General features: G+C 42.8%; 1 protein-coding gene across 4 annotated transcripts in view; it reads right to left on the bottom strand.

Moving 5' to 3' along the window:
* The window catches only part of CDK14 (cyclin dependent kinase 14), a 592,901-nt gene that overhangs the window by 169,605 nt on the left and 408,095 nt on the right, over nt 1–15,201 (bottom strand). For all 4 annotated transcript variants that reach the window (XM_047694487.1, XM_047694483.1, XM_047694484.1 and 1 more), the window contains one exon: nt 2,835–2,898. In XM_047694487.1, coding sequence (XP_047550443.1) covers nt 2,835–2,898 — 64 coding nt within the window. The remainder of the gene's footprint in view (nt 1–2,834; nt 2,899–15,201) is intronic.

Here is a 15,201-nt window from a genome sequence, read left to right as displayed (position 1 = left end):
CAAGTGTTTACAGCATCTTTATTCATAATTGCCATAACTTAAAACAATCAAGATGTCCCTCCGGAGGTGAATTGATAAATAAACTGTAATATACCATGATAATGAAATATTTAACATTAAGAAGAAAGCAGCTATCAAGCCATGAGGAAACATGAAGGCAACTTAAGTGCATATTAATAAGTGAAAGAAGTCAATTAATAAGTGAAAGGGTAACACCCTGTATGATTCCAACTTTACGACATTCTTGAAAAGGCAAAACTATGAGACAATAAAAAAAAAAAAAGGTGGTTGCCAGGAGTTGGGTGGGGGAGGGAGGAATGATAGGCAGAGCACGGAAGATCTTCTAGGGCAGTGAAACTACACTGTAGGACACTATAATGGTACATGTATGTCATTCCATATTTGTCCAAACCTACAGAATATAGGACACTGAGAGGGAACCCTAATATAAACTATGAACTTTGGATGATAATGCTCTGTCAATTTAGGTTCATGAAACTGTAACAGATGTATTACTGCAGTGGGAGATGTTGATAACAGAGAGGCTGTGCATGTGTTGAGGCAGGGGTATAGGAAAAATCTTTGTACCTTCTGTCAAGTCTGCTTTGAGGCTAAAACCTCTCTAAAAAATGAAATCTACTAAACAAAACAAACTACGTCCTTAAGGTTCAGATACTCTTGTTTTCCCTCAGACTTTCTAAGGCATACTTTGGGGATAGAATAAGGCGTACAGGGTGGGTGTAGGACAGGCAGACCCTCACACTGCTGTTTTTCCCCTTTGGGAATGTGTACCTTCTTCCCCTGGAGGATGAGGTCCAGGAGGTCAGAGACAAGGGCTCCCCTGATGATTTGATTAAGTGCTGTATGAAAGGATTCACAGATTTGCTTCCTTTGCCTCAGTCTATTACCTTGCTTCCCTTTGGTACTTCTCAAGCTAACTCAGGAAATATTTATCATGTCCACTCTTACCCACAAGCCCCAAGCTTTTCCTGGAATATCTTCCTTATCTGTCAGCACCTACAACGTTCACCATCTAAACACATCATTCTTCTGGGCCTCCATTTCCTTCTATGTATTAAGTGTCTGTAATGGTACTTATCCATAATATTAAATAACTTAAACATATATAGCCCAATTTATATATGTCTATCCCAGAAAAGTCATATAAATGATAACTGTATTAAACATTCAGTAGACTTCAGAGCAACAAATATTTATTGAACACCAAAATACAAACTATGCACAGTCCCTGATCTCATGAAGTTCCCAATCTGTTAGCTTGACTTGCACTACAACATAGTACTTTCCAGAACACATTTGATAAATGCTTTTGTATGTTGTTGATGGAGGTTAATTCTGTTCACACCAAAATAAACATATGACTCCATCTTTTCTGGTGCAGAATCTTGGCAGGCCAAATGACTGGCTTAATTATTCCTCTCTGCATCTAACTTTATTTATTCAAAATCTTTTCGTAGTCTCCTCTACTTTATTTTCCCAAGACCTCAGATTTTGGTTACTAACATGGGGAAGCTAACCTTCTCTCAGGACAGCCCACATTGGAGCATCTACAAAGAGCTGTGTTCCCAGACTCCATTAGGAACAGCTGGAGCAGTGAGAAGGTGCTTATTGCTTGGTTAAAAAAAGAAGAAAAAAAAAATCCATCTTAAATTGTTAAGTTTCTATAGTCTTCCAGAGCATAGAAGTTACTTAAAATTTTCAGTAAAAGTACAAAGAGTCCTTGGGGCAGCCCAAGAAGATAGAAAAATTCTCATCACACTGTACACTTTCAGAAGAAAAATACTGAGAATAAAAATAGTTTCTCAACTCAGTCATTCTTTGGGATTGATAATTTATTCCTGATGGTGCCCCAGAAGAGAGGAAGAGGAGCAAGAGAATAAACTTGGCTTCTATAACAGAAATTATTCATAGCTCTTTTCCCCTCATTAAATAATGGACTATGAGATCTTCCATAAAATCCCTTTCAGTAATTTTACCGTGGGTCTGCATTTTATAATCCATGTTTTGTAACAGGGAAAAAGAAAAAAAAAACCAAGAGAATTATTTTACAATAATTCACTCCACTGACTTTTATTAAATTTCCAATTCCAAACCTTTCATCTCTCCTATAAAAATTAAATTACCACATTTCAGATCCTTTCTCTAAGTGTAATTATTAAAACTGAAAGTTTCTTGACTGCCATCTACTGGCGAAGGAAAAAAGTGACAACTTATTTTATGGGCCCAGCACGCTTCCGCTGCGCGACTCTGCTAAAGTGACAACTTATTTTAAAAGTGGTCTGCATTTTATCTCAGATTTTCCAGTTTAGAGGTTTAAATATTTCACATTAAAAAAGACTGCATGCTGTATGACAGGCATGCAGAACATTTTACATGTTTAAACTCAAATTAATGGACTATATATAACTAATTTTAAAAAAATAAATCAAAATGTCAAGTTTTCATTTTTTACAGGGTACTACTTTTCCTAGTAGTGTTTCAAGAAGTCACACAGGCAGATCATAGTACCCCGATGGAAATTCTGTTTTGTAGACACGGAAGCCAGCCTAACTGATGAGGATACAGCTATGTTATTAGCCAGTTAACTCAAATGAGATACACGTGGTGAAAACCTCTCATAAGGAATGTCATTAATTCTATCTTTACAGACAAATAAATTGTAAAAACAAAGGACAACTCCACTAATAGGCAGAATATACAAGAGCAAGGAACCAGAATTTTTCTCAGTATAATATAGAAGCTTGAAGGGAAAATGTATCTATTCACTCTGCATATTGGAAGCACTTAAGTCATTTGTAATTAATGAAACATACCTGGCTTAAAATGTGGTAAAGAATGAACTCCAGGCCACGTGTCCTCATTTGGCGTTCCAAGAACCTAGTGGAGAGCAGGAAATTGTGGAAACAGACTTGTTATTTCCAAAGCACTCAAAATTCTCCAGTGTAGAAAACAGTACACTGCATATGATGAAACTCTGGATTTTTTTTTTTTTCCATGACCGTGTGCCAGGGATTTTATTTCAATAAAAACAAACCCCATACTAAAAGCTAAAGAGCCACCCAAGATGAATGTCTGCGTTTTACCAAACGCAGCGGAATGCAGGCAGTGAAATCTGCTGCATTTTGTCAACTACAAACTTAGCAAGTATGCTTAGGACTCCAACGATCAGCTGTCATCTCCATGGAACCGAATCAAGTATATGTGTGTCCCTCATGATTCTTGCATGACTTTTTGTCCTGTACTCCAGCATCAGATGTCTCATTGCTTAGCAGTTCTCCAAATTCTGTCATTTCACCCCCGCATCCTCTCTCTCAGCATCACGATGTCTCAAAGAAGCAGGACAGGCAGCTGGGGAAGCTCATTCTCAACTAGCCACACTGCTCATTTCAGGTAACAACTTTATGTGGCTTAGAATTTCCTCATCCCCCCAATACTGTCCTCACTCTACACTCTCCCCTTTCGTCATCCACATTTTCACCTTCTTCCCCATTTCTTTTTCTACCACCCCGGTGTCTGACTGAAGAAATTAAAGGGCAACTGCAGCTCACACAGAACTGGGTTCGCCCCAGGAGAACATCCAGGCCCACCACAGGCTGCTGTTATGGTCCACGGTCACGGGAGATCACCAGTTGAGAACAGTGGCGCTGGAGGGCCAAGAGCCCCGACCCCGGAAACAGACTCTGTGGGTTCAAATCCTTGCTCCCACACTTACTAGTCATGTGACCATGGGCAAGAAAATAACCTCAGTGAGCTTCCTCAATGAACTGAGCTTTCAGTTCCTGACTTTGTAAACTGGGGGTTTACACCACCTCATTTGTGGTGAGAACACTATCTGGCAGGAGTAAGCACTGGGTATTAGATACTATTCAAAATACCCCTCGAAAACAGGCTCAGGTCAGGGCGGCCCTGGCCAGGCGGGAGAATCTGGTGCCCCCCGCTGTACGTAACTCAAACTGCGATGGACCGACATGCACAGTCCAACAGGTGAGGAAGGGCAAGAGATAAAGTCAGAAACTGGCAAAAGAGAAGGAATGGCGGATATCACCGGTGGGAATTCAGCACATTCACTCTATCCAAGCGTTAGCAGGTACTGCTATGCAATAAGGAAATGCAGAACTTTGAGTATTTGTGTGTTTATTTACTAGGGGGATGGGGCATCCTGTCAGAGTGGCAAATGCAGTGAGTGCTTCCCTCACTGCTTCCTACTCTGGGGAGTTGGGATTAAACATGTATTACGTTCCTCACTGGGTTCTGGGATGAGATAATATAATTCTTTTCAACTGTAACCGATTAATTTTGCAAACACAATCACTTGTAACAGTAATAAGCACATCTACACATCTACAATAAGCACATCTACACATCTACACAAGCACATCTATGGATAGGCTGGGTGGGAGGTGGGCAGGCAGGCGAAAGGCTGGGGAAAGGGGCTGTAAGACAGGAAAAGAGACTGAGACACTGTCTGACATGAGCTCCTGCAGTAACAGTGTCTGCAAAAGGCATTTCCCCCTTGCTTTCATGAACTCCGACCATTATTTCAAGACTGGGAGACATCATTCTTGCAGGCAGTGTGCAGAGCTCACCTGAGGAAAGCTCTCCCCTTCGAGCTTCCACTAAAATCTGCATGAAGGACGTGAAGGACTTTACCAACTAAAGGGAGGCTTAAAATCACAACTTGATCGCAATCAATCCATCACTTCTGACACACACCCTCTAAAGATTTTATAAACCACAGAAAGTCCAGCCAGAATGTGAACCTCGTTCTCTCCCTCCCAGTAAAGGTCGTTACCCTGACTGTACACGTCTCTACAATGTTTGCGTGAGTAAAACTTTTTCACAGGCACTAACCCCATTCATACCCAGGGTTCCATTTCAAATTGATTATCAAAGATTATGGCTGTTTCATAAAAGTCACCTGCAAAGTGAAAATGCGTATGTCTTTTTTTGAGCTATTGTAGCACTGACTGATGGGACCATACCACAGATTCTCCTGCCTACAACTCCTGGGCCATTTGCACAAGAAATACGATGTGGGCAGAAAGTTGGCAAAGGAAAAGAAGTATTAAAAATCAGTCTTTCTTCCTGTGAAAGCCTTTTTGGGAAGTCAGTCTGGGTTAAACGCATGGTTAGAGATGACAGGCTACTTGTGCCTGGCAGAAAGTGGATGTGTTTGCAAAATCTGATGGCGGATTTTTGTTTCTATTAATTGACTAAGACATTCCACTTTTAGGGACACTTTAGGTTAGAAAAAGAGGTATTCTCTAAAAGTAAAAACTAATCTTTTGTAAATACAACAGGGCCAAAGAAAATAGCACCTCCGACCTTCCAGATGTGGTCCCGCATCTGTAAAGAGTCAGGTTGATAACCTCTGAGGCGGCTTCCAGTCTTAAAGTGACAGAAAGGCTGTGATTTGTTAAAACGTCTTCTACAAGGTTAACTCAAGAAGCTTCACTTGACAACTGTGCCCGGCGGGTATGTCTCCCTGTTCCTTTATTGGTCCATGTCTTCACCAGGCTAACATTTATTGTGCTCATCACAGAATATATAAGGATGAGACTGGGGCTTGGCCCGGAAGTGCTCCCCCTCTGTGGGGAGAGAGAGCTGGGAGCCCAAAGTGGGGGTGTATCTGAGGCTCCCTGGGGCGGGGGGAGAACAGCTGCATGGGAGAGGGAACACTGAGTAATCTTTGGCCAAGTACGGAAAAGGGGCGTGGGGGTGGATAGTGACAGCAGAGAATTCGGGTTATAAGGAAGGGCTATGTCAAAATACTTTCAGGTCTCCAAATTCTGCTGCTTATGCCCCCATGCCTTCTCACAGTGGTTTCCTCTTTTGGAATGCCCTGCCCACGACTGGCCAGGTTAACTCCTTTTTTTTCTAGCTTCAGCTCATGAACTACCCTTTCCAGAAAGACTTTCTGGCCCAAGTTACATGCTGTGATCCTCATAATCTCTGAGGGCTTTGTACAGGATTCTTACAGGACCTACCCACAGCCTTACAGTCGTTAGATTACTGGTCTGTCTCCACACTACACCATAGACCTTCGAGTAGAGACTGCGGTGTTCATATCTTCAGATCCCTGGTGCCTGCTCTGTGCCTGGCACCAAATACGCACTCAGTACAAGCTGACTGAACGAGCAAATGGAGCGTCGGGGTTACAGCATGAAGTCTGGTATCACTGGATTACTGGCTGGGTTATGGAAGGGGAGGCGAGGGCCACAGAACGAATAAATGGGAACTGCATTTTATCTCTGTCTCAGGTTTTCTCAGACTATAGGTCCCATGACTGGGGGGACTATAAATTTCACAGAGACTGCTGACATCAGCATTTTTCTAAAGATGAAAATAACAGGTAATGTCAGAAGGTAACATACATGTTAAAGATGAATGTTGTTTTATGAAACTTTTATTCACATTATATCTGTGTGTGTATATGTATATGGGTGCTTTGTGAGTCATGAGGTAAAATGTATTTCTTGGGGTGCCTGGGTGGCTCAGTCAGTTAAGCATCTGCCTTCAGTTCAGGTCATGATCTGGCTCTCCGCTCCATGGGGAGACCTCTTCTCCCTCTCTCTCTGCCCCTCCCCTCTAACTCTGGCACATACATGTGCTTTCTCTCTCTCTCAAATAAAATCTTTAAAAAAATAAAATATTTCTTACTATTAAGGGCCATTTTACAGGAAATAAGTTATTAGCTAAAAACCAAGAATGTAGGTGTTAAAGCAAGTTTGGGGGCTGAGGGCAAGGAGTTTAATTCTAGATCTGCTGAATGGCAGAAAGGCCCAGATCAAGATAGGGGGTGTACAAAGAGCAGCTGGAAATACAGATACAGATCTCAGGAGAAAGATTAACGTGAAGAAAAACATTTGGAACTCTTTAGCATATTAATGGTAAAAGAAAGCAAATGCCCAACACAAGCTACAAAATGGTCTTACTTCCCTAAACTCATGCATACACAGTTCCCAGAAGGGTGTCTCTCTTACTTCCTGGACTTTTAGCTTCTGTTAAGACAAATATGGGATAACCTCACCTTCTCAGTAGAGGTTTACACTGCCTGACCCTGATAAACTAGGATTTAATGACACCAAACCTACTCTTCTGGGCTCACCTCTGCACTGACGGCTACGGCATGGATCCCACCCACCATATCAGCCCCTGTGATGAGCAGAGGACACTGAGGAAAATAGGGTCTCTCTGCTGAAACATCGACTTTACAAGAAACAGAAGAAAAAAAACTTCTAAAACTCGGAGCTCAAGAACTAGTGGTTGTCAGAAATATTTACTTACCATTCCAAGTGATTAATAGTTCCACGCATTCTCGCATTTCCCTGTCAGGTCCCAGGGCTGCTAAAGGCCAGTAGGCTTTTCCGGAAGAATGCCCACGGTCTAAACAGAGCAAGGGGGGCTGACAGTTTTCCTGGGTCAAAGGGTCAGAGGAGTCCATCACGGAGACTCCAGCCTATCAAATGCAGATAAGACCAGCTCACACGGGTGTGGACTAAAGCAGTGATGAGGAACGCGCTGGGTTCCCACTTCAGGTTTTCCAGTTTTATGAGATGGGCATCCTGGGGCAGTGCGAGTGATTTCAACCTCACTTAGCAACGAATCCAAGGAAATGGAAGACCAAATAAGTTTGATGCTTTTTAAACCGAAACCTCAAAGTCCACACATACAACACACATCTGTAAAATAATGACTGCTTCATAGCTATATCACTTCTGGAAGATTCTTTATGATTCAACAGCGCAAAGTCCTAAACAAAGCTTGTGAAGAAGCTCGGCAGAACTGCGCTGAAATGGGGGCTACAGAGTTCAAAGATGAGCCGCAGAAAAGCAGAACTTCCTAACTCTCGCCCTGCCTGTCTGAGCTCTATCTAGAAAAACAGTTCTCCAGTGGGTGGAGCCGGAATTCAAAACCAGGTTGGTTTGACTAGAAAGACTCTGCTCCTAAGAGTTGTGGTGAGTGCTGTGAACTGTGTAAGACTGATGAATCACAGACCTGTATCCTGAATCATACATTATATGTTAATTTTTTTTTTTTAAAAAGTTGCACTATCTTGTTCCCAGGAGGATCAGAAAGAGCAGCAGTGGGGTTCGGATGGCGTTAAACGATTCACAGCCAACTGACCAGACTCCAGAAGTAAGTTTTGTGTATGAGGGATTTTTTTCATTCTTCTCCCTCTACCAGTCTGATGCACACGCGTGTATACATACACACACTGCACACATTACTACGTATGAACTTCTTCACCATTTTCATCATAGAAAAATGTCTTACATTCTCAGATGGCACAATAGAAAAGATGTGTAATATTCTGATGGCCGAGCCAGACTTAAAGAATATTTAATCAGGTGGGAGCAACTGGCTGAACCCAACACAGAGAAACCTAACAGCAATAAACTTGAAGTCTAGGACGTAAGTTCTAATAATTATTTGAGATGGAGAGGACTGCCAGGGAATCAAGGGCTCGCGGTGTTCAGCAGAGTACAAATTCTACGAGACCACTCAGAGGAAATGAAAGGAGATTGGGGCAGGCTGATTTTAAGATAGTCCTGTATATCCCTGCCTGCTGGTGTTTACACTCCTCCCCCTGACTGAGTGTGGAACCAGTGACTTGCTTTTAACCAACAAAATATGGCAAAAGTGACAAGATGTCACTTCTGTGATCATATTATAGGGGATGCCAACTCTCATCCTGCTGGGAGACTCTCTCCCTTGCTAGCGCTGAGGAAGCAAGCGGTCATACTACAAAGACCGTAAGACAGGAAACTGGAGGGGGCTTCAGCCAACAGCCAGCCAAACTTAAGGCTCTCAGTTAACAGCTTGCAAGCAGCTGAATGTTGTCAACAACCGCACGATATTGGAAGCAGATCCTTCCCCAGGCCAACGTCATGTAAGATGGAAGGCCAGCTGAACACCTTGACTGCAACCCTGGGAGAACCCGAAGCAGAGCACCAGCTAAGCCATGCCTGGATACCTCACCCACCGGCACTCTAAGATCATAAACGTGTGTTAAGATGCTAAGTCTGTGGGGCACCTGGGTGGCTCAGTTGGTTAAATGTCTGCCTTGGGCTCAGGTCACGATCCTGGGGTGCTGGGATTCAGCCCCACATCAGGCTCCCTGCCCAGTGGGGCATCTGCTTCTCCCTCTGCCCCCTCTTCGTTGCTTGTGCTCTCTCTCTCTCTCTCTCTCTCAAATAAACAGATTAAAATCTTTAAAAAAAAAAGATGCTAGGTTTGTGGTAATACTGTTACACAGCTATAAACAAATAATGCAGATTAAATCACTGGGTTTATTGCTGTGCTAGTATCAGGCACTGCCTGTGAAGAGGGACGAAAATAAATAACACAGTCTTCTAGGGGATGTATCCAGAAAGGGGGTGGTGAACCCATGTCTCATGAGGTGGACTGGAGATGTCTGCCCTCGGTGAGAAAGAAATGGTTTGGGACATCGCCTCGAATAGATGAAGTACTGCAATGTCAGTGAGGGAATGAATTACGCTTTGCTGAGTCAGATGGAAAGCAAGGGCCAATGGGTTAAGATATTAATATACAACAAAGAAGGGCATTCTAATGACAAGGGCTGTATAAACTGAAATGGCAGCCTTAAGGGGTTTAATCACAGCTAAGAGATGGACTGCACCACATTTTGCATTCAGATATTATACGGATCGAATTCTGCCTCCACTGACACAGGGTCATCTGTAGTAAAATTCTGACATACTGCAAGTGAGAGTTTGCATGACAGAACAAAGTCCTGCATTTGCATCTACTTTTGCTTATATTTGACCATCTTTATAACTTACTGGATAGATAAGGAGAAGTGAGGTGATAAGGAAAGGGTATGATTGGATGAAGCAGAGTAGAGAAGATAGGGATGAAAGCTTTCTTTCCCTAATTTCTATCCAAAGTATGTATCAATATTAATTACTTTGCAGGGAACCAGCACAATCAATGGCTGATATCAGAATCTTTTCTGGTAGTATAAGCAAATGTAGGCATGTATGTGGTAGACATATATATGTATATAATGTGTGTGTGTATATGTATATACACCACACACACACAATTCCTCTCTTCCTTCATTCTCAAGGCTTTACCCACAGTGCTACGGATAAAAGAGTTAGAGTGTTTGGACTGCTTATTTTTGGCAATGGCCAATGGCATACACGTTGCATATGGGATTAGAAAAGCAGCTTTAAGCTGCTGTGATTCCAGGTTGGTTAGGTTTCAGAGCCGTGACCTTTACCGAGAAGGGCCAGCAGGGGGAGCCACTACACTGAGAAAATGAAAAGCTGCCTGGGGCTTCAGAAAGCTGCTGGAATATTTAATCGGGGGCTCAACTGCTGGATTAAAAGAGATGGTGCTTCCAAAATACTGTGCAGAGTTTTCAGCAGGGCAAGAGTTCAGATAGGAAGGAATCGAAATAAAGGACTGTTCTTCGAGATCTACTTAAAGTGAATTCAATTCACCTGCTAGAAGGTAAAGGTCTGGCTTAGTGGCACTTGGCAGCATATGGGAATCATCTGGGAGGCATTTAAAAAAAAAAAAAAAACCAAAAAAACCCAACAGGTTAAAAAACACACTAGGGACTGGGACCCACCCCAGTGATTCTGATTTAACTGGTCAGAGCTGCAGCCTCGGTATGTGGAATTTTCTAAAGCTCTCCCGGTGATTCTAATGTCAGCAAAGGCTGGGACTGATGGGCCCGACCTAACCAGGCGATCTCTCAGAGGTCCCCAGTTTAGTTAGATGGTTTGCAATTTTTTAAAAAGTCTTTGGCCTGGATCCGAAGGACCACAAAGAGCAGATAATCGCACAAAACAAGCAGCTGGCTGTTAAGAGAAATCGGAGGGTAACTAAAGAATAAACCTGAAACTACTCCAGAAAATGCTCTTCACCGGCAAATTCTGCACCAAGAGCAGCTCATTTAAAACATGCTTTCCTCCAATAAAATATTCATTTTCCCCCTCCCCCCTTTCTCCAATTGTTTCTCTCCCCTGTCTCCTTAAACTCTGACACCCTCATGGATTTCAGTCTCATCTCAATGGCTTTTCTCTTCTTTTCACGGAGCTGTGTTGCTGTGTCACAGCTCGGCCTGTCAGTCCCCAGGGCGCAGGGAGCCTGAGGGTGGAGGCCGCAGAGGCCAGAGCCCAGAGATGTTGCCAAGCTGATGCCACAGCGAGGCTGACTGAAGCTGCGGCACGAAATGCGGGGAAAGGAGCTCAGGGAGAGGAGGGACCTGGAGGCAGGAGCACCAGATGCTGGAGCCTCGCTACTCAGAACGTGGTGCAGAAACTGGCAGCATCAGCACCACCTCCAGGAGGCCGCTCGGGCTCCACTCCCGAGCTGACGCGCCAGAATCTGTAACTCAACAAGGACCCCAGGTGATTCATATCAACACTGAAGTGTGAGAAACGCTGCTTTAAAGAACACATTCTAACTGGAGTTTTCAACCTAAGCACAGGCTGTAGAGAGGAAATTCTGGTCATGGGTACCTTGATGTAGAGCACTTAGGTAAGACTATTCATTCAAGCAGCATTTGGGAAGGGTGGGGGTGGGGGGCGAGGTGTGGGCAGTTTCCAGTTCAGTGGTGCGGGCACCTCGTATCAGGAGCTACCGCAGATGACAATGATTGCATGAGACTGGCTTGGCGTTCTATGCCTCCGAGCCCATTCCCCACACGTGAACAGCCCCATAGCCTAGGTGTTTCTTATGGCAAGAGATTTCAAATCATTCTGGAAACAGGCAAAAAAACAACAGACCACTGATGCTCTTAACTTCAGCTGCAAACTTGAGGCCAGTGAAAATTCTAGGATACAGACACATACCACAGGCCCAAACTGATCACCTTTTTTTTTTTTTTTTTTGTCTCGAATAAAAGTGGTTTTCCTAGTCTCTGAGCATCACCTGTGTGCAAAGCAATGTGCTATCGGGAGACACAGAGGCAAACTATAACTTTTGCCTTCAAAAATGTAGTATTTCAAATATTCATTTTAATTACATTAAAATGAAAAATGACAAAGCTACTGAACTGATCTGTAACACTATGAAACTTTGCATCCTCAAGGATGTTTTAGAAAATTACATTTCCTTCAAGAACATGTGAATGAGAATGTATTCGTTTCCTATCAGTGCTGTAACAAATAATCACAACCTTGCGGACTTAAAACATCAGAACTTTAATTCTCTTAAAGTTCTGGAGTCAACACTGGAAATTGTTTTCACTGGGATGAAATCAAGGTGTCTAAGGGGTGACCCTGCCTTCCAGGCTTTAGAGCAGAGCCCGTTTCTTGCCTCTCCCAGTTTCCGGAGGCTAAGGGGGTTCCCTTGGTTTGTGGCTGAATCACTACAATTTCTGCCTTCACCCCCTACACTGACTTCCCCTCTTCTGTATCAGACCTCCTCTCTTACAAAGATGCTGAGACTGCATTTAGGGCCCATCTGGATAATCCAGGATAATCTCCCCTATTTCAAGATCCTTAACTTAATCCCATCTGTAAAAACCTATTTTCCAAATAAGGTAAAATTACAGGTCTGAGATTTGGGGTCTAATATTTTTAGGTGTTCCTTAGCCCACTACAGAGTAAAATTACCATTTACAAAATACTCTTTATACATGATTCTCAAAATGGATATTTTATACATCTAAAACATGAAGTAAACAGAAAAAGCTATGGGAACATATCCACTTGCAGTAATAATAAGCTCACTGAAGCTGCTCTACTGCTTGCAATTCCACACTTTTTATTTCATGAGTTGCGATCAACCCAATAAAATAGGACAACATTAGTCACTTTGCAGATGAGAAAACTATATTGCAAAGAAGGGACACTTGGTCAGGTGCCCTAGGAGAGAAAAAGAGAACCAGGACACAACCTGGATTTATGTCTGGCGCCCTTCCCACCCCATCACTCAGATGCCAGCACTTTATTAATAGGACTGTTAATTCATCTCAGTTGACTTGTAAAGCAATTAAAGTCTGCAAGATCAGCAAAGACGGACAGACTGAATGAAGCTGAGCGGTCAGCCAAGCAACCTCACTAGCTAAGGGCTGCTGTGCCTCTGTTGACCTACTGGGCATACTTAGATGGGTTTCAAAGTCAAAGCTACCCCCATGTAGCTATTTACTAAGAAAGCTGATTTTGTCATTCATTCTTACTCCAACTTGACAAATGTAATAGTAAAGAGGATGAATTTAATTTTTTTTTTCTTTCTTTAAACCCAGTGCACAGAATTTTGTTTCCTTTAACAGAATAAGCACCTATGAGCTCACCGCCCTGGACAAGAACTGGGTTATTTAACAACAGCCACATCTAATCCTGTAGCTCAGGACCTATGCGATCACCCAGCCATGCCCACCTAAAGCAAGCTCCATTCTGACTCACATGCATTCTTCTCTACTTGTTTTTATATAATTTTATTGTCCTTATGAAGATGATAAAGTATTTTTAATTATTTAATATTTTATATTCAGGATATAATGTTGTAGCTAATTTCTTGGAATTTTTTTTTCACTTCACATCATATCGCTAAAATTCATCCAAACTCTCCCATGACTATAATGTTAATGGAATGGTATTCCTCTACTCTCTCACTGATGAGCATTTGTGTTGTTTGCCAGTTTCCGCCCAGGAGTCAGAAAAGAAAACTCCATTATGTAAAAATGGCAAGTGAAAGCTTAGCAGGGATCCTATTTTTCCCTTTACAACTATAAAATTCCATAAAGCAAAAATTAAATAGCGGCACCTAAAATGGAGTTGTGTTCTAATAGTCTGAGAGCTACTTGGGACTCACAAAATATTTTCCCAAAGACATGATTCTCTGCATGGTGGGTGATGCGTGAAAGGCTGTTATATTCAGAACAAACCAAAAAAACACCACAGAGCCAAATCAGCCCAGACAACAGCATTTCTGATCCAAATGCAGGCAGTATGGAAGTCACAACTCTCTTCCCATGAAGGCAGCCAGGGAGGGAGCAGGAGAGGGGACCAGTCCCCAAGACTTGTCAAACTCTAGACTAGAGGGGAAGAAGGGGAGCCCAGGGAGATGATGCTGGGACAGATACTGAGGCCAAGAATGAAAAGGTTGCTGTGTGACTTGGGAGCAGTGCAAACACTCCAGTGGAACAGGCAAAGGGTGGTCAGACAGTGAATCATTTTCTCTGGATTTTTACCGCTGGCTCATGGGGAGCGACAGTCGGGTGGGGTCTGAGGCTTGCCTGCGGGGTGTCTCTGCCAGGTGACCGGCTTGGATGTTCTCTGTCCCCTTTACCACATGTTTGCTTCTTTCATGGAGACACCTACTTGCTCTATGAGTGGGGCAGAGGAGGGAGCCCCTGGAAATGGTGGATGGCTTGGAAAGGAGGCACCCCCTCTCCTGTGTTGCTGTGTCTGGGGTGCTGGGGAGGAGGAGGGAGAGCAGGACAAAGCCTTACAGGCCGGGAGGAAGGGCTGTGCCTGTGTTAGATGTATGTAGGTCAGAGCCTGCCTACCAAAGGCAATCTATACATTTACCTGTTCCAAAAAGAGATGCTGTTATTTTTAGAGCTTTGAATGGGGTATGCAGGAAGGTGTGAGTTACAAGGAAACCTCTGCTAAGTTTACCGGCAGGAAGGCTGTTAAAAAATTTAGGTCAAGATATTTCTATAGAATGTGCTAGAGTAGCAGTATTTTATTATAGTTTTTGCAACTGTATATATTCTAGTTAACTATAATTAACTAGGGTTTAACTATATAACTGTACAATATAACTATTTAACTCCAATTTAACCATAATTTCAACTTGTGTTTATTATTATTTATTCATAAAAAGTTATTGGGAACCTATTATTGCCAATGATTGTGCCAGAAACTAGGATACAGCTGTGGAAAAGACAGTCCCTGATAAAGGGTGATGTTCATGATAATAAGCTGTAGGTCCACAGAGCCCCTCCTACTCCCACGGCAACCAACATGCAATAGCACAGACTTTCACCTACAAATGGGCTTCTTATTCCTGACAGGTTCAGTGTGGGTCAAGAGCTGGTATTTAGACTACCAATACCAAATCTGGTATTTATAATCTAAAATACTTAGAGTTGAAAATGAGGCATCATTTCCAGAAGCATGAGTCGCCACTCACATTGTGACAAGGTTGGATCTTTCTAACAACCCCTGGCACATCAAGACAGCTGGAGTT

The sequence above is a fragment of the Lutra lutra genome, chromosome 11, assembly GCF_902655055.1.
Source record: "Lutra lutra chromosome 11, mLutLut1.2, whole genome shotgun sequence".
Taxonomy (NCBI): domain Eukaryota; kingdom Metazoa; phylum Chordata; class Mammalia; order Carnivora; family Mustelidae; genus Lutra; species Lutra lutra.
This window is presented reverse-complemented; position numbering and strand designations above follow the sequence as displayed.